The 24,917-nt window shown below is 48.3% G+C and overlaps 1 protein-coding gene across 1 annotated transcript in view; it reads left to right on the forward strand.

Annotated features, from left to right (window-relative positions):
- The first annotated feature begins 3,602 nt into the window (after window positions 1-3,602).
- The window catches only part of ACVR2B (activin A receptor type 2B), a 105,799-nt gene continuing 84,484 nt past the window's right edge, over window positions 3,603-24,917 (forward strand). Inside the window, exon 1 of the mRNA XM_063416450.1 lies at window positions 3,603-4,598. Within this exon, the coding sequence (XP_063272520.1) occupies window positions 4,547-4,598 (52 nt within the window). The 5' untranslated portion in view covers window positions 3,603-4,546. The remainder of the gene's footprint in view (window positions 4,599-24,917) is intronic.

A 24,917-nucleotide genomic window follows, 5' to 3' on the forward strand; every position in this document is an offset into this window, starting at 1 on the left:
CCGCGCGGTGCAGGTGCTGCCAGACTGAAACGGGGCCTTTCACAGCACCACGAGCAAAAATAGGAGCAGTGCTGCTGGCCAGGGAGTGTTTTGAGACTCAGCCCAAGCCATGCTGTGTTACTCACCCTGCCTGCCCCCGAGGGCTGATGTTTTCTTGGACCCAGCTGAATGTCTCGTTTTAGCGAATCCTGGGGATGCTGGTGCAGTGAAACACTAGGTCGTGTTTTATCACCCCACATGTTTTTCCTTACTTCAGCCACATGGTAGCTGCTTAACAACTCATTCCCCAAGTGAAGCAAACAGAAATATTGGCCCATTATTTGCTTTCAAATGAAATAAGCAGCTTTATAGGAAATATTGACCCATTATTTGCCACTTCTCTTGAGGTTCCAAATGCATCCTGAGCTGCTGCAGCCCACAGCCAGGACATTCACTTCTCCTTTGACAACTGTTTTGCGTTCCCTTTCACATCTTGCCTGACCTTCTCGGTGATTTTTGCCACAAGCAAGTGACAAACATTTTGGTGGCAAACATTTTGGTGACAAAATCAGTCCTCACTATGCACAGATTAAGAAGCAACAAATCCAAACCCTACTTGTGTGTTTCTGAATAAACAGTAATCACCCCTGACCCATCCCTTTTGACAGACACATCTTATTTTCTGTTCTCAGTTTCACCAGCTCTGTGGCAATACCCACCTTGCTTTTTCTGTGCCATAGAACTAGCTCAGAACTAGATTTTTGTGGGCTTATTTTTCCACACTTTTTGCTCTAAAAATTATTTTCTTGAGCCTTTTACATAGCTTTGCTAATTGCACTGCCCTTCAGCGCATGTGTTAGCCGTAACCTTTCCCCCCAAGAGTATCGTGTTTAAAGTCACAACCACTGTATTCCTGCCAATGTATTCCTCTTAACTTACAGGAAACCTGTGAATGAGGTATGATACCATGAATGATACTATTAATCACTTTATTGCAACTGCACCCTGGAATCCCATTCACTGTCGAGACTTTGTTACGCAAGTGCTGTACATATATAAAAAACAGTCTCCAGCTTCAAAGTGCTTACAAGCCTTTGTAAAAGCCTCCTGAAGTTTTCTCTGAACTTGTTACTGGAAGAAGAAGAAGACAAAAATTACATATTTCTTCTTGGAACAAAATGCTTCTCAAACTTTTAGAAGAATGATTCATGTTTACTCTTATCTCCCTCCAGAGGAAAAAGAAAATGAGTTTAGGAATATTTTCAGCCTTAGTCCCCATTGGACAAATTTGAGGGAGCTGACCTACGATTCACTGCTCTGCACAGCATCCATCCATGCCACATTCCTTTCTCTGATGAATCAGTGGACCTCACAGACCCAAAGTCTTGAGAATGACCCAACTTCAGCATCTCCCCCTTTCTCTTCCTTCGGTGCTCCCTGTAGCCACATTATTTACTTAGAATTAAAATAAATTGTGGAGAACGTTCAATTCCTGTAATCCTGGCTATGGAGAAAACCTTATTAACCCTTAAATGGCCTAAAATGGATTCTGCTGAGGTGTCCCTTCTGCCCTGGGGATCCTGGACACTGTCACTGAGCCATTGCTCCTGCTGGATCTTGGGGTGCAGGGGGCTCTGGGACACAAGCAGGGACAACATTCCCACTGCTTGGAAGAGGATTATTTTTTTCTACAAGGACACCATTTATTCCTGGCCCTGGTGGGAGCTGTGCTGCCCTCTCCGCTGGGAAGGCAAGGGGCCAGAGAATTTCTCCAAGACAATGAGATGGCTTTGCCCTGTGCTATCCCACCCTCCACCCCATCCACAGCCCTGCCCTCCACCATTCCCTGACCCCAATCCCCCCAGCCATCCTCAGCCCTTAAAACCTCCCCTGCCAGGCACCTCTGCCACCCCCACTCATTCCCTGTCCTACCCCTTTGCTCCTAATGTCCCCAGTCATTCCCTGTCCCTAAACCTTCTGCCCTGCCCCTAAACCTGCCCCCAAACCTCACCACAGTCCCCTCCACCATTCCCTGCCTTATTTGCACTTTCTGCAACCCCTGCCCCTAAGCCCCTTAAGCCATCCCTGCCCCATCCACACACACACCTTCCACCACCCTCTTCCCCTAAACCTTGCCCTCCTCTCCAGACACTGGCCTGAAAACTGCCCCCCCGCTACCCCTAAACCTCCCTTCCTCTCCTCCCTGCCCCTAAATCTCCCCCCTTCTCCTAAACCTCCTCCCTGCAGCCCCTTGCCCCAAAATCTGCTTCTATCCACACTTCCAAGTTCTGTCCCTAAATGTCTCCCTTCCCCTAAACCTTTCCCCTGCAGCACCTTGTCCCCAAATCTGCCCTATCCACACATATCTTCTACTTTGCCCTGTCCCTAAATCTTCCACCCCCAAATTTCTCCCGCCAGCCCGCTCCACTATCCTGGGCCCTATTTGCATTTCCCCCAGCCCCTGCCCCATAGTCTCCTCCTGCCACCTCCATACCCCTAAACTTGTCCCTATCCATGCACACTCTCTGCCATCTTCTGGCCCTAAATCTCCATCCCCCATCCCTTGCCCCTAAACCTTCATCTCCAGCCCCGGCCCCTAAAACTGCTGCAATGCACTCATCCCCTCAGCCACCTTCTGCCCCCAAACCTCCAACCCCACACAACTCTCTGTTCCTAAACCTGCCCCTATCCACACACACCCTCTGCACACTTTTTCCCTAAACCTCTCCCAAACCTCTTCCAGGCAGTGCCCTGCCCCTATCCACACGCACCCCTCTGCCTCCTTCTACCCTAAATCTGCACTCCCACCTCCTGCCCCTAAACCTGTCCCTCTCCACACACACACTTCTGCCTCCTTACACCCCTAAATCTGCACTCCTACCCTCTGCCCCTAAATCTCTCCTCCGCAGCCCCCTGCCCCTAAACCTGTCCATATCCACACTCATCCCCTCTGTTCCCTTATGCCCCTAAACCTCCCCCCTGCAGCCCCCTAACCCTGCTCATGCACACACACCCTCCACAGCCCCCTAACCCTGCCCATGTGCACACACACCCTCCACAGCCCCCTAACCCTGCCCATGTGCACACACACACCCTGCAGCCCCCTAACCCTGCCCATGTGCACACACACACCCTGCAGCCCCCTAACCCTGCCCATGTGCACACACACCCTCCACAGCCCCCTAACCCTGCCCATGTGCACACACACCCCCTCTGCAGCCCCCTAACCCTGCCCATGTGCACACACACCCTCCACAGCCCCCTAACCCTGCCCATGTGCACACACACCCTCCACAGCCCCCTGCCCATCCATGTGCACACACACACCCTCCGCAGCCCCCTGCCCCTAACCCTGCCCATGTGCACACCCCCTGCCCATGCACCCCCCCGCCCCCGACCCCGCCGCTCCCCCCGCGGGGCGCGGCCGTGACGGGCAGCGCCGCTCCCCACTCAGCGCCCGCGGAGCCCCCGCGCCGCACCGCCCCCTCCAGCCCCTTTGTATCCAACATCCGGGTTTCCCCGCTGGCTCCGCGCTGGCTTCTCCCTTTTTTTTTTTTAGAAGCCATTTTGGACGCGGTTCAGGTTTTTTTTTTTTTTCTCTTTTTTAATTATTAAAAGAAAACCCCCAAACAACAACAACAACAACAATAAAACCCCCAAACCCCATCAAACCTCCCCTTCCCTCTCCACGCCGCGTTTTGTTTTATTTTATTCTCCCGCCTCCCCATCCCGCACATGGCACCTCCCGCCGCGCCTCCGCGCCCCGCGCAGCCCCGCGATGCCGCGGCCCCCGCCGCCTCCTCTTCCTCCTCCTCCTCCTCCTCCTCCCGCTCCTGCGGCCCCCGCGGCCGCCCCGCGCCCCCTCCGCCGGCCCTTGCCTGCCGCTCGCAGCCTCCCGGGATGCGGGTCCGTAAAACCCGCGCACGGCCCCGCTCCTGCCGCCGCCGCCCCGCTCGCTGCCGGCGCGGGGAGGAGGAGGAGGAGGAAGAGGAGGAGGAAGAGGAAGGGGGGGATGCGCGTGTGCGCGGGGGAGCGGCGGGAGCGCGCGTGTGCGCGGGCATTGCGCGGGAACCGCGCGGGGGGGGCGGGGGCGTGTGCGCGCTCGCCCCTCGCTGCTGGGGGAGCCGGAGGGGCTGGGTCGGGAGGAGGAGGAGGAGGAGGGGGAAGGGGAAGAGGAGGAGGAGGAGGGGGAGTCGGTGTGTGGTGCACGCCGCGCTCCCAGCACAAAAGCCCAGCGAAAGAAACTCTTGGAAAGCTGGGAGCGAACGGTGGGGCCGGGCAGGAGCAGGTCGAACCGTCCGGGTCTGTTCGTCTCCACTGGATAAATTTTGCAACTGCGAAGGAATTAAATCCAATTTTCTTGTTGTTGGGTTTTTTTTTTTCTTTTTTTCTTTTTCCCACCCCCTACCCCCAGGATTTTTTTTTCCTTTTTTATTTTCTTTTTGAGAGCGAGAGGGAAGGCAGAGCCGCGCTTCTCCCCCCCTCTTTTCAAGCGCTCGATCTTTTTATTTTTCTTTCCCTCGGGGTAGAGGTGCACGCGACGAAAAAAAAAAAAAAGTAAAGGACTATGTTTGCTTCGTGGCTGACTTTCGCCGTGCTCTGGGGAACTTTCTGTGCAGGTAAGAGCCTTTCGGCGTGTTTACCTCCCGCTCGGGCTCTCGGTCGCGTCTCCAAATGCAGAATTGAATGGGCCGTGCGGTTTATTTGCAGCCACCCTCCGAAGCAGAGCAGAGCACCCGAGCTGGGGAATCCCCCCACCGCTGCATCGGCTTCGTTTCCTTTATTATTATTATTATTATTATTATTATTTTCATTGGTTTTTTTTTTTTTCTTTTCACTCCCTCTCCCTCCCTCTCCGTTTTCTCCCTGCTCGCAGGACGAGCCTTCCCGTGCTGCTTTTTGTTCCCTCCAGGCAGCCTGTGGGAATTCATGGCAATGTAAACACGGCGCGATCTCGAGGAAACTTTGCAAAAATGGGCATTTACTTCTGGGCGGGGGCGTGGGGGAGAAGCCGAGGAGGCTGCAGGGAGGGGGGACAAGTTGGGAGCAGCGGGAGGAGCCCCGGGGTCGCTCCGGAGCGCCGCGGAGCCCCTCAGGTAGTGGCCATGTGTGCGCTCCGCTCCTGCGGGCTGCGCTTGTGTAACTCGGGGGATGTGGGGGACCCCTGCTCCGCCCCGAAGGGACCCCCCGGTTCCCCATCAGCCCCCCGGGACGCTGCGGTGCCCCAGGGGTTAGCACGGAACGAGCCTACTGGGACTTGCTGGCTCCGCGGGGAGCCGGGAGAAAGTTGGGAAAAAGGGGGTGTGTGCGGCGGGGGGTGCCTGGGGAGCATCCCTCCGGAGGAGGCTGCTGCAGCGGAGGAGGGTGTTTATTTTGTACTTTCTTCATCCCATTTATTTTTACGGACGTGGGCTGGACCCCAAACTTCATCTCTAACCTGCGGGGTGCGCGTCGTGCCGAGGGACGCGAGTGGAAGTTCGCCCAAAGCCCGGGCACGGCCGGGGGAGTTGGAGGGGGCACCCGGGCAGCGCCTAGGGGGGCGGGGAGGGGTCTCCATGGGGTGCCCCATCCCGCAGCCCTCGGGGGGACAGCAGGGGTCAGACCCTCTATGCTGCCCCCAGCACTGAAAACGCGGGCACGCTGGAAATCCCCGCGCTCCCCACTTTCCCTCCTTGTTTTAATTATTGTTTATATTGTTATTATCATTTCCCCTGCTCTTTTTTATTATCGCTGCATTTTCCTCAGAAGAAACCGGTGCGGCAGCAATTTTCCCTCCTCCCCTCTTGCCTGGTCACCACGACCCCCCCGGGGCTGAGCCCGCAGCCCCCCGCCCCGGCTCTGGGCAGTGCCTTGTCCCGTTCCCTCCATCCCCGGGCCGGGGGCCCGCGGGAGGCTGCGGGGCCGAGGGGAGGCTCTTTGTGGCCGGGGGCTCCCGGGGGCAGCGTGCGGGAGGCAGCGATGCCGCAGCCGTGCCCGCTCCGCGATGGGCAGCCGGGGAGCTCCCGGCGGCTTAGCCAGCACCCGTGGTAGGGCTGGGGGCCAGCGGGGTTTCCCCGCGGGTGCGTGGCCGTGTCCGGGTCCCCCGGGCCGGGGAAGGCGCTGCCCGGCGGGGCCGCGGGGGGAGCGGGCGCGGAGCCGGCCCCGGGGCGCTCCTGCAGCCCGGCTTCCTTTGTTCCGAGTGCCCATTAAATATGCGCTGCCACCGCCTGCCTCTGCCATTACCGGCGGTGCCAGCGCTTCATTATTTTTTAAGTCACACCGAAAGTGCGTGCGAGTGGCAGTAAAAAGGGAGCGGACAATAAAAAAATTAAAAAAAAAAAAATTATGGCTTAGTGAGCGAAGCCAGCTCGGGATTTTTTTTTTTTTTTTATCTGATGGCTGGGACACTTGTACGCAGCTTTGTTTCCGTGTGTTGGGAAGGGGGTTGTGCGGGTTTGTATTTACATAGCAGTGCTGAGGAGAGCAGGTATTTTGGAAGGGGGGGTGGGCAGTGTGTGTGCCAGCAGCATTCCTGGTGCTCGGCGTTGCTGTCATCACAACAGCTCTCCTGGCTGGAAAATTCTATTATGTGCATAAAGGAGATTTATGGTCAATGTATTTTCTTTCCATAAATCTTGGAATCCTTTTATCTCGGGTGATTCAATAAAAGAGATGGCTTCCGGATTTTTTTGGTTTTGTTTTGGGTATGGCGTTGGGTTTTTGTTTGGTTTGGTTTTGGTATTTAACCTGATCCTATGGCTCTGTGCACAGAGTGACTGAAATCTAAGTTGGAGGAAAAAAAGCAATTGCTTAAAAAAAAAATAGCACCCTGAAAGCTTCTTAAATGTATCATGTTATGAAAAAGGTAATCTGACATGGCATACCTGTGCTGAATTTTTTCTTCTCCCCTGAAAATACGATAAAGAACCCCCAGAAAATGAATATAATTCTGTTTATTTGGAAAGGTCCTCTTGAATCACTAAATCAGTGCATTAGCCGTTCTGTAAAGCCCTCCCTCTCCTTTAAAGCCTTTCTTGTGATATTTATGAGTATTTATCAACGTGATCTTCATTGTCCAGTCTTCCCTAAAGCTGTTCAGTTTGGGAAAAAAAAAAAAAAAAAAAAAAAAAGAAAAAAAGGGGGGGAAAACAAGCTGAGATACCAAAGTTGGAATGTGTTGCTGGGATTCAGAGCACTGGGCTTTGCTCAAAGTATGTCTTTTGTGTGTGTACATGTAAGGGCTCTGTGAAAGTGGTGGGCTTTTCGAAAATCGCTTGACCTCCATTGTTGATGCTTCTCATCTCTACCTTGGCTGGCTGTAACAAAGCAAGCACGGGCTGCTGTTCTTACAAAAAAAAAAAAAAAAAAAAAAAAAAAAAAAAAAAAAAAAAAAAATCTGTTATGCTTAATTTTTTGGAATACTGAGGATTCATTGAGGCAAACATGTTTATTTTTAGCCCTTTGTTTGCAAATTCTCTGCAGCCCAAATGTTCAGAAATCATGTTTTAATCGATGAGCTTCAGAAAATACAGAAGGTGTAAAAGGATTTGTCTTGCAGAATGCATTGCTAACATGTTTTCCAAGCCATTGCATTACTTTTATTTCGGTGCAAGTTTAAGTAATACCATGCAGCAATGAACTGTGCTGCAGATGGATCTGGTCTCCTCTTTCACTGTCTTGTATTTATCCTCTTGTGCTTGAGAAAGGGAATAAAACTGGCTTCATTAGCTTGCTAATTAAACACAATGAAGTGCGTGGCCCAAGGTTAATGGCAACGGCCTTTAAAAACATAAAACTCTTGAACAGGTGTTTAGGATATATATTTTTTTTAATCTGCTATCAAATCTAGATAATTATACCACCGAGATAACCACAGTCAGAGTTCTGTGGAGAAGAAAACGCCGTGTTAGAGATGCCAGTGATCAGTGCATTATTTTTAGTGGCATTATTTATAAACACCTCTCCAGGTCCTGCACTACCTGTGGTTTAGCTCCCCCCTGCTCCCCCCTCTCCATCTCGAAGCACCTCCCGCATCTCCCCTTTGGTTCCTGTTAAAAACCCTGCATCCCTGGACCAGAGTGAGGGTCTAACCTGAGCCTGGCGAGTTAACTCAAGTGTTTGCACGCTGAAATTTCTGCCATTGCTGGTGCCTTTGGGCAGCCCGTGCGGGCTGTCAGGCTCCTGCTCGCTGGATGCCTGGGGAAGAAGCGGCCAATTAAAGCGGAGGGCTCGCAGTGCCCGCGCTGGAGCTGTCACCAGCCTCCTGTCCACTCTGCTCTCCATCAGCTAAAACACGCTTGTCAGGTTTTTTTGTGCTCCGTGTGACGCAACAGTTGTGGACCTCCCCTGCTGACACTGAATAGATGGTAGAGAAGAAAGAAAGAAACAGGCCAGCCTCACTGTTTTTTCCTTCCCCCCCCTCCCTTTCCCCCCCCCCCCTTTTCTTTTCTGTTTTGTTGTTGTTTTTGTTCTCCTCTCTCCCTCCCAACCATTTCCCCCCTTCCCCATGCACACACTCCTTGCTTTGCAGATCAGCCCAGGAGGGCTCCCTGGCTTCTCCAGTTCTGGGGGGCAGGACCAGTGCACAGGTTGAGATGGAAGAGGGCATCTTTTGAAATGTTGGTAATCAGATGATGAGACTGGCCCAAGAATCCTGCTGCTGTGCTTTGCATCGTGCCTTTCCATGGGGTGGGTCCTGCTGCAGAAGTGTTGCAGGTGTAAAAGGAACCAAGGCATGCTTATCTTTATTTATCAAGGGTGAAGGAGGCAGGTGGCAGAGATTTTTTGAGGCTGGGCACCTGTCAGGGGTGTGTTTGTGTGCTCTGCCCAAAGGCAAAGTTGCCTGTTCCTAGAAAGCCGTGACACCTTTAAAATAAAATAAATAGAAGTCAAAGTTACTCTATGTTTGGGGCCTTGTAGCAGAAGTTATTTTGGCTGTCATGTTCCAGGACCTGCTTTTAGAAACATTTCTAAAATTTGGTGTTAAAAGTAGTTGACCTTGTGGTGCTGCACTAGGATAGTCCAAATTAAATGGGATTTTAGGAGCACAGGATCTTTCAAGCCCCATGAAATGTAACACCTTTCTATCAAACACACCCAGGACAGTGGTCTAAAAGATGGGAAAGTGCCTTAACTCCCCTGCCAGGGCCCAGGCAAGGAAAGACCCTGATGCTCCGATGTCTCCTTATGGAGCCCTTGCCTGGAAATCCATGTGTCCAACCCTGCCAGCTGGCACTGGAGAAGTGTGGCTGTGATTTGGGAAGAATGCAGACAGGGGAGAGAGCCTGCCGGAGTCCAGTGGTGATCTGGAACCCCGTGAAAGCCTTGGGAAGTCAGGATTGGTGGTGCCTGCTGCAGGGCTGGCGTTTCCTTGCTGGCCTGGAGGAGTGGTGTCACCAGGGCAGGTGGCCGAGGTCCCCAGGTCCCCCAGGGGCTGTGGGTGTGCAGTGAGGTGCTGTGCCTTGGCACCACCAAAGCAGCTCCCTGCAACAAAACGTTGTGGGAACTTGGGAAATGGGAACCGCAGAGTGTAATCTCTGCTTTAAAGAGGTGTTGTCTTTCTCTTTTATCCCTTCTTGGCCTTTGATTTTAGAACTAGCAGGGGAGTGTGATTTTCCTGCCTGGCCAATAGCACTGCCTGGATCTGAATTATTCAGTGTAGCACTTGGCATTCTGCACCCTGTTCCCACTTAAGCTCTTTTTCGCCTGTTCCTTCATGTGGTGATTTTCACATCAGTGAAATTGGATGTGTTTAAGAGAGGTGTTTGTGGCCGAAGTATTCACCAGTATAAGCTCTGCTCTTCCCCTTCCCTTTCCCCTCCATTAACCATTGAGGATCAACTAATGTCTAATCTCTTCTCTTCATTATTACTTCATTCTGAAATAATTTTGTATCTCATCAGTCATTTGTTCCTTTAAGGTATATTAGAAATATATACATCACTCCCCCAGTCTTCTTTGTGAGGTTTCTTGGAGCCACTGAAGTCAGAGGGGCAAAGAAGTACAGATGAAACACTCTGCCTGCATTCTGCAGACCCAGCACATTTTATGCTTAGATTTGAATGTAACTGTTGGTCTTTTGCACCAATTTCTTGTTCTTTTCTCTCTGTCATCTTCCTCCTTTACCACAGTATAGCTTCCATTCAAACTAAAAGTTAAGAGCAGCAATTGTCAGTGTACACTGTAAAATAATAATATGCTTCCCTCCAGAACACAAGTGCCTCTTATTTTGCCAGTATTTGAGTCTGATTAGGTTATTGCATGTGGCATTGGTCCATCATGCTACTTAAGAAAAAAATCTGTTGCTGCTGCCTAGGTGCCTCAGAAAAATACAGCTCCTCTTTTGGCAAAGTGCTGTTTGTGTAGAGAGAAGGTCCCTGCCCCAAAAACCCAGAGCAGAGGGGCCAAGAGAGAGAAATTTCTGTCTGCAAGTGCTCCCTGCTGCATCACGAGGTGGCTCAGCCAAGGTCACACCAAGTATTTTGTACCTGCACAGAAAGAATAATCTGCATGAGGAAACATTTCTGTAGGGGGTAAACTGGGCTTTGACCTGAGTGTGCTCTGTCCACCTTTTGTGATTTTTGAATTTCTTTTCTTTTCTTCTGGTGGCTGTGCTGGAGGTGGTTGGTGTATTTTCAGTCCTGGAAAGATCCTTTTCTCTTAGGCTGGGCTGCCTGCAAGCAGGGACCGGCCGATGCATACAGGTGTGCAAAAAGAAATGCAGCCAGGCTGTTTGTGCCTGGCTGCAGGAAGATGTGAGTGACCCGTTTCTCATCAATAATTCCACGATTTCCACCTTGGTGTGCCATTTCACCACAGATTCGGTTTCGGGCTTTGCAGGAGCTCTGCTCAGAGCATTGCAGAGCCAGAGGCAGCCTGGGCCTGGAGAACCCTTTTTGCCCCTCGTGATGGGTTTGGGGAATATCAAGGAGCTGAAATAAATCTCTGAAAATGTTTTCTAGGAGTGGAAGTTGTATCTCTGGATGTTTAATCTGGGAACATAACAACAATGTATCAGCTCTCCCGTGGTGGGAGTGACTTCTCTGAGATCCTGGAAGTCAGTGGCAGGGCAAGGGCAATGCTCCCCATCCTCTTGGGTCCATGATGGGTGCTCTGACCACTGCATTATCCTTTTTTGCCCACCTGCAATTAAATTTGCTGGGAAAAATAGAATGTTCTGGTAATTTTATTAAGCCAGAGGTATAATTTTGTTGTGTTTTTGGGTTTTTTTTCTCCTGGCTCAGGCTCATAGTAATGTATAGTGTACGAGTGCCTCCTCTTTAAATACAGAGAATAAAGCACACACATGAAAAGATGCAGTGCTTTACAATCTGAGCTCCATTAATTTTCACTGAAGTGGATACTCATGCAAATTTAGATGTGGATTTTGAACTGGACCCTTTATGTCTAATAAGTACCTTTGTGTGACAAAGGGAGAAGGAAAAGGTGCTCCTGGGAGCAGAGGGGGCGAGTTAATCCTCCTCCAGTAAAGCTGGAAATGGAATGTGTTGCTGTCAGTTTTGCAGAGAAATAAACAAAACCTGGGGGAAATGAGTGTGTGTCTGGCACTTTCCAGACCAACCCCAAATCCCAGACCTGTGCTGAATGAGTCCCAAACCACAGCAGCAAAGGTTGTCATTTTAAAAATTCCACAGTAGCTGACACTGTAAGGTCTTAGGTGCTGTGGCTGCCTCTGCCTTTCTAAAAAATTATTTATTTGTCTTATTTAAAGCTTTTTCCCATTATACAACTTGTTTTCTTAAAAACAAGAAAGAACTTTGAATTTTCTGTGTGTTGCCAGTAGTGCTAATGTAATGCTTCTTCCTAATTTATTTCTCTGAGGTGTGAGATGATAAGCCTTTGAGTGGATGAGAGGGATAAAGTTAGCTCCATTTGTGCCTGATCTATCAAATGGTCAATCTAGGTCGCTAAATGTTCTTTTCTTCGACGTTTAGCTATTTAAAAATGCCTTGTGTAATGTGTGCAACTTCTAAAATTTGGCTTTTAGGAATATTTTGCTTATACATAAATTACCTCTGCTGACTGCTTTGAATTCTGGGGAGGGAAGAATGCAACTATGGGTTTGGAGTGAAGAAATGTTCAATCAGAACTCATCTCCCTTTTGTGACTTTTCAAAAGTATTTCAGAAAATGAGAATATTGCAAGGTTTTAAAGCCCTTTTAGTGGTGTTCCTATGTTTTGCAGTCTCTGGATTGTTCTGAGGGCTGGTGGCTGCAGTTTGGCTGAGCTGTCTGCAAACTCCCCCCTCCAGTTGCTCTGTTTGCTGCTGATACTTTCTTCTTCTGTGAAAAGAGGGCATTTGAGCTTTGCACAGTTGATGTCCAGGCCTTTCTCTGAGGCTGCAAGCTGAGCTCTACAATGGGAAAGTTGTGAGGATGCTGTGGCACGGCTCCTGGAAGAGCCAGTGAGCTTTGTAGGCACTCAAAGGTGAGAAGGCATTGGCTTTGCTTCAGCCCTGTGCATTGCCACGGGGATTTGCAGGAGTCCCTGTGCTCAGCAGAGGGAAATTGCACTTGGCTTGGGATTCAGGTGCTCAGCAAAGCACAGATTTGTGGTTATCCTGGTGGTAGCCTTGTCCTCACTCTTGGGACAACAGAGCCATGGCAATGGGACCTTCAGGCTCCCAGCTCCCTTCTTTCTCCAAGTCTTTATGGGTTTTTTTGGTTTTGTTTTTGTTTTTTTCCCTTGGTATGGCAACTGGAACAGTGGGATTTGTATGGCCACTTTAGTTCCTGAGGGTAATTAATGGGTTAAGAATGCTAATTCCCCTGTATATTTGCAGGCTGAGAAATTCAGTTCTTGGGTTTTTGTGGTGAGAGTATCCAGTTACAACCTGGCGGCAGCTATTGGGCAGCTCTGGGGTGCACAAAAATTTGAACTCATAATCCTTTGCTTTCACATGCACCCACAGCTTATCAGTCACCTTTACTTTTATAGGAAATTTTCTGTTAAAGCACATTCTTACACCTGGGGTAAGGCATTTTGCCAAATACCTGTTGCAGTTGTGCTGGAAAACACACACGTGGTTGGCTCCTAAAAAGTGAGGTTTTGTGGTGGGCAATAGGCACTGGTGCTGACACACCTGGAGCAGTTCCCTGCTATGAAATTCCTTTTTATGTTAGGAGCCTGGGATGCAGATGAAGCTTAGCACAACCTGAAGCAGGATGGTGGTTTTTGATGCTTGGTGCTGCCTTATTGGGATGCTGGCTCTGGCTGATGCCAAAATTGAGTGCCCAGGTCTGGTGAGAATTCTGGAGCCTCTGGAGAATTCTGGTGTGGCATCACCATGTCTGCATGGAGCCTGGGGTGGGGATGCTGTCAGGGGGTGTATCATCCATGCTCCTGGGCTTCCTTTGAAATGTTTCAAAGACAAATGTTTAAAAGAAACCCAAACCAAAACACACACCCCCACTTCCCTCCCCCAAAAAAGCAAACCTCAGAAAAAGCTTAAAAAAAAAAAAAAAAAAAATCCCCCCCCCACAACCCAAAACTCATGGATATGAATGTTTTGATCTGATTGCTGTTGTTTTACTGCCATAGGCTCTTCCTCAGGCTCCCGGAGCATCTTTGTAAGGTGAAATCCTGAATCTGGGCCCTGTGGAAGGGCTCAGCAATAGCAAGAAATTCCTGTGTAGGTTTTAATCACCTTTTAGTGTTTGAAATAGCACGGTGGCCTCCCAGTCCCAATTTCCAGGCTTCTTTGGGTATGTGCTAAAGAGCAGCAATGCCCGATGGAGCCTTCTGATGCTCACTTGCTGTCCCTGGGCGTTTCCTCTCGTGGGTACAGCTTGGTGGCACAAAGCTCATTCAACCTGAATTTTGCTGGGTGCAAAAAAGAAGAAAAGGAAAGGAAAAACAAGCAAACAAACCACCCACTGAATGTGCTGTCCCCAGGGCTGTTGTCTGCTGATGCCCTGACACTCTGCCTGTTCACATTGGCTGAGATTGGCTGCATGTGCCTGCTCCTGGAGGGTGTTTTAACATTTATGTTGTGTCTTAGATAACTATGGAAGTCTTTTACAGCTAATTTTTATTGCTGTAGAAAGTTTCCCCTAGGTACATAGCTTCTGTTATCATCTAATGGGACAGAGTTAGTGCTGCTAAAAGCAAACACGAGAAACTTTTTTTTTTTTTTAAATTGGTAATAGAATTTGAAAAAGTGAAAACGTGTAGGAATCGACTATTTATTATGTAGCAGCTAGAAGAAGCCCTCCGAGGTAACTGTGAGCCTCAGAGGTAAACGAGATGCAAGTGTATCTGTCTGGGTAACTGTGTCTGTGGGCTCCATCTCAATAAATCCCTGATGAAAGAAGAGATCCTGAGCAGGACCTGCCCTTCTTCCGCACCCCAGGGTCACCCCCTGGACATCCCCGACGCTTTTTGTACATGGAAATGATTTCAAACAAGCCAACACGCACAGCTTTGAAGTGTGCTACAACAAAATAAAGTTGGCTAAAAATAGGTCTGAATATGAAAGACAGGCAAAAAACTGGGAGGGGGGGAGCCGAGAGTCGTTTTACAGGCATTGTTGATAGAGTTTCAGGGTGCCGAGGAGGGAGGGTGAATGTCTTTCTGTTGTAGTAACAGCTGCTCTCTGTCCATCGGGATCCAGTGTTTGCAGATCCCACTCATAATAATCAAACAAAAGGGTTGTTTCATAGCAGCCTTGCTGCAGGATTTGCGTTGGAATTTTATCTTTTTCGCTTTGTATTTTTCTTCGTCAAATTAAGAAAAATATGAAGTTAACCTCTTGCCTGGGCTGGGGCTCACCCCTCATCAGATCCATTACAACTGAGGGGAAGCTGTCTGGTGGCTGAGCCATTCAGAGCTATATTAATTAAACAAACAAACAAAAACCATTAAGTTTCTCTAACGCACTTGTTCTTTGTGAGCTTTCCAGGGGTTTTGTGTCCTGAATGTGTGATTCAGGTGTTAGTAGCTCCCTTGTATGGCCATGAAATGCAATATGCAGATTTCTTTTCTTCTTTCCTTTTACTTTTCAGTGATTTCCACTCCCCTCCCCATCTTGAAGGCTAGGGCGTCTCTTGTCTCAGAGAAGAGACACAAAGAAGTCTCAGATGCAAGTGAAGTGTAGCAGCATTTTGGAAATGGATCTGCATCTCTGTGGCACTTTATTCGCATCTCTGGCACTTTATTCTGTTGTAGTTAACTCTGCCAAACCCCTCGGTGTGGGTCAGACTTGGGGGCAGAGAGGTCCTGGGTGAGGCAAAGCCTCCTAACTCCTTCTCGTGGGTTCAGCAACAACTTTGAATTAAGTTTAGGGTTACAGCCTGTTCTTTGCAGAACTCTCCCTCCATGATCTGTCACCTCTCCCCGCCGTCACGGAGAGTGTCCAGAAGATTGCACCTGGAAATGTCTGGTTTGTCACTTCTTTCCATCGGAGTGGCACAGCTTTTTAAAAAGATGTGCTGAAGCTACCATTCCTTGAAGATCACAGGCTAGAATTTACCCAGTGCTGGTGCACCACAAGCAGCTACCTGATGTCCAGGGCTGCTATCACAGGATCCTTTCCCAGGCCTTGATGGACTCCATGTCTCCATGTAGCTGCTTTTGAACCCTGTCTGTTAATTTAATACCATTTACCCTTCTCCAAAGGAGAGTAGGCCCAGTTGGATGGTAAGGTTAAAACCTGAGCTGTGCTATGTTTATATTAATAATTTCCACTGGTGAAATATGGATCTGAGACTTTGCTCATTCATTTAAACCTCATAGTTAATAGGCAATAGTGGAAATGTACCATGGACATGATTATTGCAGTGACCTGATTTCACATGCACTTCTTATCTGACTTCTGATTTAAAGAAAAAAAAAATATATATATGATTTTGGGAGCCCTGTGAAGGAGAAGGAAACCACTTATTTCAACCCCCAAATTCCTCTGAGCTGTAGAAACATTGTCAAAGTAATTGTAGCCTTTTCAGATTTTTTTTCCGCATAGATTTCTTTCTGTGTAGTCTCGGAAAAACTGTGCTCTGTTGATGGATGTCACTGTTTTTTTACTTGTGACAAATATCTCCCAAGGTATTGTTTGAGTGATGTAGAATTGGTTCTTGTGTAAAATTCTAGCTTTTCATGAATACTTTATCATGAATATGTGCATGCCAGGTTCTTCTGGATTAAGGTGTTATACCTTTAGTGGTTTGCTGTGGGATATCATCTTAATCATTTTTGCTGTAATTTAATCACCTTAATTAAAATTGCATTGAATTGTGGAAAGTAATTTGGGTCTGGAGAGCAGTGGGGTTCGTATTTGTATTTTTTTTCTTGTTAGATGATGGTAATGGTCTTGGCAAGGTTCTGCTAAAAATTAGCACAGTGTATAAAAACTCATGTTGCCAAGTTAGTCCAGTATTTCTCCAGCTAATTGTGGCCTTGAAGGGTATAATATGAAAGGTCATCTTTGTTAGTGAACTGCTGGCTTCTCCTGTGAGACAGAAATCCATGTCCTTATCAAGGATGAAATCTTGGCTCCTTGGTTACACAATTGAGCTTTGCTATAATTTGGACATCATTAGGCTCTCTATTAAAGCAGAGGAACGCTCTAATCAATCTTGGTGCTTTGCTTTCTTAAATGTACTTCTGTATATGAATTTGTGTTAGGGCTTCCCTTTCTTTTCCTGCTCCGTGAACCCCACGAAGGAGAAGGGTCTGGAAAATGACATGGGATGAAAAGTTGCTGGTTTCCTTTTTTTTGGGGTGTTTCTTTCCCAGAAAGCTTCTGATTGTGACAAGGGTTATGAGAGCTGGGATGTTCAACCTCCTCCTCTTGTGCTGAGAAGTAGGAGGAGACATTCTGGAAAAAGCAACCACTCAGTTTGGTTTGTGTTCTTAAACAATAAAAAAAACCCTCATGAAACTCCACAAAACCAAAATTTATTAGTGGTTGGCATTGCTTTTTCTTTAAACACAAACAAAAGGGGTTTAATTGTTTTTTTGGTGGGAATAAAAGCCTTCTACCCAAGCCAGATTTCTGTTTCTGTGGCACACGGTCATGGGGCAGAATTGTGGGGGAAAGAAAGAGGTTTGTATTGTGCTGTTATCCCTGTTTTTGTGTTCTGGGATTTGTTTTCATTGGGATGTTGGCACTCCCAGGAACGTGTTTTTGTGGCTCTGACTTGTGCATTGTAAAACATAGCCAACGCTTGCCATTTCTTTGTTCCACTGCTGTTTCTTTAACCAGCAGATATTTTTCTAGTTGGATAGATGGATGGATCTTTCCCAGTTACTGGCAGTTAGATCTGACTTTGCACAGCCATGCAAGTTAGATCTGTGCTTCAGCAGAGCTTCCTTCTCAAGGTTTTGGAGTCTAGAATTTGGTGGCTTCCATCACCTCTGTTTGGATGGATGATGTGACAAGCTCTGTTTTGCAGTTAGTTTGTGTATGTGCTGTGCTCTGCTCAGATAACACATTACACCTTTAAAAACAAGTAAAAACTGGAAAAAAGACTGTGTTATGCTTGCAGATGGAGAAAGCTCTATCCAGGGATTTTGGTATCTAGCAACTTGTTTTCAGGAGTCCTGCTTTTCCCTAAATCTGCTTACAGCCTCACGCTGGTACCAGCACCAGCAGCTGCTTGCTGTGTGATGCATGCTGAGGTGCTGAGTGGCATCAGCAGTGGGCTCTGCACCACCTCATTTACAACCCCCTGGCTGGTACTGCCCCAGCTCCTGCCTGATGGATACATGTTCTCTCCAGGAGCTCTCCCCTGGACTCCCTGGTTCCTGCAAAAATTTACTCTTTGAGTAATTAGGAGAACTTAATGTTTCTGCTCTGGAGGGGTGAGCTTCCTCAGGCTGGGAGTTTTTAATGAAAACTTTAGGTTATGGATGTGTCATCATCTCATTGTTTTTCCTTACTGTGTGGCATCCTGTGGGTCTAAGGTAGTTTAACTGTCTCCAGCCTAAATTGAGTGCTGCTTTTGGTATTTATAAACTCTACAACTGTTAAACCAAGCCAAACATCCAGTTTCAGCAATGGCAGTGGGATTGAAGACAGGGAGTTGTCTCTAAGGAATACAGTCTATTATAGGTTGGATATAAATCAACCTCTGACTTGTGGGTGTTGGGAGGAAAATTTCCTTGGGGACCAGTAATCCAGAATCAGCCTCCTATAAATCTGCTTGGATCTTCTCCTAAAGCGTGTGGAGGTACTGGAGAGCTGATTATGGATGTAGACCATGGATCTGGGAGTGTGAAATACTGCTGCTCGTCCCCTTCCATCACCACGCTGGACAGACAGGTCCGAGGAGCAGATTGTTTCAGTGTGGTGGAAGTGATGAGTTCATTGTTCTGTTCCCTCCCTCCCAGTAAAACCTGCAGACCTAGCTTTAGATATTGGGACTTAAAAGCAGACAGCAACAAATATAATGAGGTTGGTTTTGTTTTCTGGGGTTTCAGGTGCAAGAATTCACATTAATCATGTTTTTGTGCTTTTCTGTGTTTCTTTTCCCATTCCTTAAGGGCTGGAAAATATTTTTCTTAGAATGAAAACTGATGTTTTACATCTTCTAAATGACCCTGAGGGGTGCAGCAGCAAAAATGCAGCTCCTCATGGAGTAGTGAGAAATCCTGGGAAGGAAGAACAGGGCAGGAACTGATGCCACCATATCTGCAGGGACAGGTTGGCTCCTGTCAGCTGGGCAGAGGCAGTGTTTGCCATTGCTTGCTTTCTTCAAACAAAGAGTGATTTTGTTGTTTTATGGTACCTCTCTTGGTGTGCTGCAGGATCAGGCACCTCCTTTAAGGTGTTGGACTTGCCCTGCCTCATTTTGGCCACTTTCTTTTCATACCCGTGTCCATCCTGCCTTGCTCAGTGCTCAGATGCAGTGTTTACAGCAGCTTTCTCCTAATGGGAAACATGGCCAGTAGCAAGTGATGCATGGGCTTGGTTTGTGAGTCTTCATTAACCTCTTTCCTTTATCACTTCTCGTGCAACATGCCTACTTCTCTCATTATTTGGGTTGTAAAGCTTTTTGTTTGTGTCCTCTCCACCTTTCTTTCTCTTTACAAGAAGTTGTCTGCTCCAGTAATTGTTTCCTCGCTTACCAGAACAAAAGCAGCTGAGCCTGGTGGATTTTTTTTTTGTTTGTGTGTGTGCAGGGATTTTGCCAGGGTATTTTTATGGATGCTGCTGCTGAGCTCATCAGTGGTGCTGGGCAGGAAAGGCAGACTCTGGTACAGATTCGATATCTTTACAGATATTTATCTCCAGTTTGCAGGGATGTGTGTCCTGAAGTCAATCTTCACACTTGAGTAGAGGAGAGGAGTGATGGGGGCTGTGGGCAGGCACCCTCCAGCATCTCCATCTCTGCAGAGGTCATCCTGCTGTGATGGTCCTGTCGATCCTTCTGTGTTTGCAATGAACTCTTCCCTTCCCTCCCCAAGTGCCTGTTGCTCCTCACAGCTGGAGGAGCCTACCTAGAGCTGCAGAAACCTGTCCCTGCTCTTTCCCCACTGAGGCTGTAATCCTCTCCATTGTCCAGAGAAGTTGTGGACATCCCTGAGAGTGTCCAAGGCCAGGCTGGGCAGGGCTTGGAGCAGCCTGGGATAGTGGAAGGTGTCCCTGCCCATGGCAGGGGATTGCAGTGAGATGACCTTTAAGGTTCCTTTCAACCCAAACCATTTGGGGATCTTCTGGCTCACTCATTGGGGTTCTGGTGACAATTTGCAATTAGTCTATTCTCTTTAAAAACCATGTCTGATAAAAGCTTTTTACACATCTGTCTCCTAAGTAGATGTTTATGGGTGGATGCTTGCAATGCTTTTTGCTTATCTCTTTTCCCACTCTTTGTCTTCCAAGAGCCCTGGAGGGGAGCTGAATCAAACCCTCTGGCTGGAGCATCCCTGGCCTCAGGCTCATCTCCTCTTCCCAGCAGGACAATGCTTGCCACATTTTTTTGCAGTGCCTGCTGTGATTAGATCCATTTTGGCTGCAATTTATAGACATGGCAGGGTCCCTCCCCCATCCCCTGGGTATCTGGGACACTGTTATCTGCTGCAGCTCTTGTTTGGTGGAGGATGAGCTGTCAGGAGTTAGATCCCAAACTGGCAGCAGGTAGCTGGACTGAATTAAACTGGGAATGCCCTACTAACCCCCTTCTCCCTCCCCTCCCATCTTTGGAAATGTCTTTTATCTGGACTGTAAATTAAATTATCATTGTTGATGTGGCTTCAAAGAGGCAGCAAGAATGAGTTGACGGGGGCTCCTGAGAGAGGTTTTCCACAAAAGCCTCCTCTTACTAAAATATTCTGGCATCTTTTTTCCTTTCTTCCTTAATTTTTTCAAAGATAGAATGGAAATAATAATTCAGTGTTTTCAACTTTCATGATACATTTATAGAGAAATAAAAGTCCTATAAATGTCTGAAGTATTATCTCCTCTTGCAGGCTTCATTGTAAAAATATTTATGGGTTTAAAGTGTTGTGGTCAGCACCATGAATGTAATGGTTTTGTTTAGATGTTTCTTCTTCAATGGCACATAAAAAAAAAGGCCCAAAACCAAAACAAAGCAAGAAAACCCTCATAGCTTGTTTCACTGGCTTTCTGGTATTTATTTACCACACATGAACCTGAAAAGGAAAAGCAGCAGTTCCTTTCTCTTGTCAGAGCTGATCTAGCACCAGAAAATAAGTGTTAAAAATAATACTATGGTTTAGTGGCATACAAAGGTTGTTTAAAAAGATAAGGTATAAAATTAATAGATTGGTGAAGGATGTTTTTCTTTGCTTTGTTGTTTGCTGGGGTTTTTGGGGTGGGGGGCAGGAAGTGTTGGGTTTTGTTTGTGTTTTTGTTTGGTTGGTTTTGTTTGGGTTATCACAGTTTTGGAGCTTTGGAGGGTCCAGTTCCCAGGGAAGAGAAGGAAGGGGAACAGAAAACATTGACATGATTTAGAGAGGAAGGAGTGGAGCAACGGGAAGATTTGCAGGAAGAGAGACAAGGCTGCCTGTCAGTGCTTCCATCACTTTTTGTTTGTCCTCTTCTGCCTCCGGATCTGGATGTTACATGACTTGATGTTGAGGGATGGAGCCCTTCTCCTGTGGGGAAAGGCTGAGAGAACTGGGATTGCTCAGCCTGGAAAAGAGAAGGTCTTGGTGTTATCTTATGGTACCTCACGGGGCTGCAGGAGAGCTGGAGAGGGCATGGAGGGATAGGACAAGGGGTAATGGCTTTAAACTGAAAGAGGGGAAAATTGGATTTGATATGATATTGGGAACAAATTCTTTACTGTGAGGGTGGTGAGGCCCTGGCACAGATTTCCCAGAGAAGCTGTGGTTCTCTATGGATCCCACCCCTGGAAATGTTCAAAGCCAGGCTGGATGTCATTCAGAGCAACCTGGTTTAGTGGAAGAGGTCCCTGCCCATGGCAGGGAGGCTGGAACTACATGATTTTAAGGTCCTTTCCAACCCAAACTATTCACTGATTCTATTATTTTATGGTGTCTGCATGTCCTACACATCTGTTTATCCCTTCCTGTTGAAGGCTGGCTTTCACCCCTTGGGGCTGGGCAGGGGACACTCGGGCACATGGGGTGCAGGAGGTGGTGGCACACACTGGGGCTGGCAGGCACAGGGGGCTGCTGCAGGTTCCCTGGGATGTGAATTAGTGATTATAAAGTAACAAGGAGGTGTTCCTGAGCAGTCTCAGCACCGATCCCCCTTTGAATTTCTCCTGGAGACGTTGATGTTTCTTGTCAGATGTGTAGCTGAGAACATGCATGGGCAATGGGTACCAGAGCGGACCTGGAAATCCCCAGGGGTTCAGGAAAAACAGAGGGAAAAAGCAGCTTGAAAGTTATATAAGTGTCTCAGGCTGATATCTTTTTATGAGCTGTAGCTACCTAAATTTTCCTTACTGTTTCTTTCTCTGTGAAGGCATGAGGCTCAACTCTCTTGTGAGCTGTGGTGGCATTTAGCCAGATCTGGATGCTGGGGCTGACGCACAGCAGATTTTGGTGCAAGAGATAGACTTTCTGGAAGTGACTGATGAACTAATTCCCCTCATTTGTCAAGAAAAGTACAAACTTTGGAAATCTTGCCCCTGCGTTGGCCAAGAAAAGACAAAACGCAGTTGTGGAGAGTTTCTGTAACAAGGATATTGCTCCAAAACCCAGCAGTGGTTTCTGGTTTCTTGCCTCTCCAGAGCACATCGCAACTTCTCCTCCTCAATTGGTTGCGGTGGCTGACATAAATATTTTCCAAGTAAAAAAAAAAATCATCTTTTCTGGAAAACACGGAGGTCACTGTGTGTATGTGCAAACCTTGCATCTGCAAAGGGAATAAGGCAACCTGTGTCCTGCAGGCTTCACCTCAGCTGATCTGTACCACATGTCCTTCAAGGTAAGCTGGGTAAGTGGCTCACAGCCGGAGCAGGGGGAGAGAAATCCCATTTGAGGCTGACCTGATGCCATCTGACATTTCACTCATTTGAAAAGAGGAGCTTTGAAATGGAAGTGGCGGGGCTGGTTCGGAGTTGCTTTAGACCCTTACAACACTTGAATCTTCAGGTTGAATTACAGCCATGTAAAATGAGGGGTTTTTCACTCTGTGGTGGAGACTTATTGCCCTTCCATGGATCTCCTAAGTTTGTTTGGGTCCTTGACATGTTTGGTGCCTCACTTGGAGCATGTTGGGACGCTGTTGTGTACTTAAACTTGTGAATCCATTCTGTCAAACAGAAACCTCTTTAAAGATCCCTCTGCTTAGGTTTCATGGATGATATGGTGCATGTTCCCTTGTAAGAGGGACCAACAGATTCTTACTCCCTTTTTAGCTCTCCATTGTGGAGTAGCTGCAAGTTTGCAGTGTGCTTCCAAGAGGAAGGAGATACCAGTGCATCCTGCCTGTGCTCCAGCAGTCCCACCCCTGGGAAGCATTCAGCCAGAGGTGACAGAAAATAAAGCACCTCTCCATACTGTAATACTTTTTTTCAATAGGATCTGGGATTTTTAAACCTGGGCAGGACCTTGCAACTGCTGCTCTGCTTGGTTTTTTTGGTGTTTGTGTAACAGCGTTGCCTTTGGGGTACTTTCTGTTGACTCTATGCCAGGGTGAGGGTTTCTTGAGCCTGCCATCCAGCTTTCCATGGCTGTGCAGTCTGGAGCCATCAGCAGGCAGCAGATCCCAGCAGTCCAGCCTTGGCGTGGGAGCCGGTGCCTGCCCTGCCCTTATTCCAGCTCCTGGTGCTTGGGCTGGCAGAGCAGGTGCAGAGATGTTGGAGGCAATGAAATGCCTGTCATTGGGAGCAGAAGCTGCTGAAAGATCGTGTTTTTCTCAGTTTTCATTGGCACGTGTGGTGTCTCCAGGAGGAAAGGCAGCAGCTTCTCAGTTCATTATGGTTCCCAAAATCCAGCAGCTGGCTGGTGAGCTGGCTGCTCCTCTGTCCCAGCTGTATCCCCCTCTGTACAGAGGTGTGCTGGGCTGGGGTGGCATTTCTCACTGTGCTCTCTGCTGGGTGCAGCCAAAGAGTGGGAAGAGCCAGGAGAAAGATCTGATGGTCCCTGTCCCACGAGGATGTAGGGAGGGGAGCTCTGCAGCCACAGCCAGCCGGGTGCTCTGCTGATGAACTTTCTGCCCACATCCCCTTCTACAGTTGCATCTCATCCAACATTCCTGATTCTCCTTGTCCCAGCACTCATCTCCCTGATTCCCTGCTGGATGCTCTTTAAACCACACTGTAATCCAGACATTGGCTCCGTGTGCTCTGCCAGGCTGTGGGATGAGAGCCACTCTCCACGGCACCGCTGTGGCCTTGGGGACATCCACACAGCCATCCCCTCAGATGGACAGCAGGACAGCCACACAGCCATCCCCTCAGATGGACAGCAGGACATCCACACAGCCATCCCCCAGGTGGACAGCAGGACATCCACACAGCCATCCCCTCAGATGGACAGCAGGACATCCACACAGCCATCCCCCAGGTGGACAGCAGGACATCCACACAGCCATCCCCTCAGATGGACAGCAGGACATCCACACAGCCATCCCCCAGATGGACAGCAGGACATTCACACAGCCATCCCCTGAGATGGACAGAAGGACATCCACACAGCCATCCCCTCAGATGGACAGCAGGACATCCACACAGCCACCCCCCAGATGGACAGCAGGATGGGACATCCACACAGCCATCCCCTCAGATGGACAGCAGGACATCCACACAGCCATCCCCCAGGTGGACAGCAGGACATCCACACAGCCATCCCCTCAGATGGACAGCAGGACATCCACACAGCCATCCCCCAGGTGGACAGCAGGACATTCACACAGCCATCCCCTGAGATGGACAGAAGGACATCCACACAGCCATCCCCTGAGATGGACAGCAGGATGGGACAAAGGGGTGTGGGCACCTGCAGCTGGTGGGATGTGGGGAGCAGCAGGAAGGTGAAGGACATCTGGGGATCCTCAGGGGAGCCATCCCAGGGAAGCAAGGAGGCTTGCCTGTGTCAGGAGGGTGCATTTGGTGGCTCTCCTGTGCCCTTGTTTCCAGGCACTAGTGTGTATTTGGGAGAGGCAGTCAGGATTTTCCTTCTAAGAAATGACTGCTTTGAGTAAAAATCCCTGTGTGGAAAAGCTGCTGCTGTCCTGGTAGAATCTCGTTTCAGAGTGGCATCTAATGTGAAATCACAGCTGAATCAAGATTTGCTTTTTTTTTTTTTTTTTTTTTTTTTTTTTTTTTTTTTTTTTTTTTTTTTTTTTTTTTGAGTTTTGTTTGCATTCCTAAAAATCATGCAGACATTTTCTCCTCTTTAAGAGCAGCAGTGCTCAAACCTCTCCAGCTGCCGTTATGAAATGAGTGAGTTATTCCAGCTAAATTGAGGAGATTGGACTGGAAACACTTCTGGAAATACTGTGCAGGTTGTGGACCAGCTGTTGGCAAAACCAGCCAGGGTTTCATACACATAGTGGGTCCCAA

This window comes from Prinia subflava, chromosome 1 (assembly GCF_021018805.1).
Source record: "Prinia subflava isolate CZ2003 ecotype Zambia chromosome 1, Cam_Psub_1.2, whole genome shotgun sequence".
Taxonomy (NCBI): domain Eukaryota; kingdom Metazoa; phylum Chordata; class Aves; order Passeriformes; family Cisticolidae; genus Prinia; species Prinia subflava.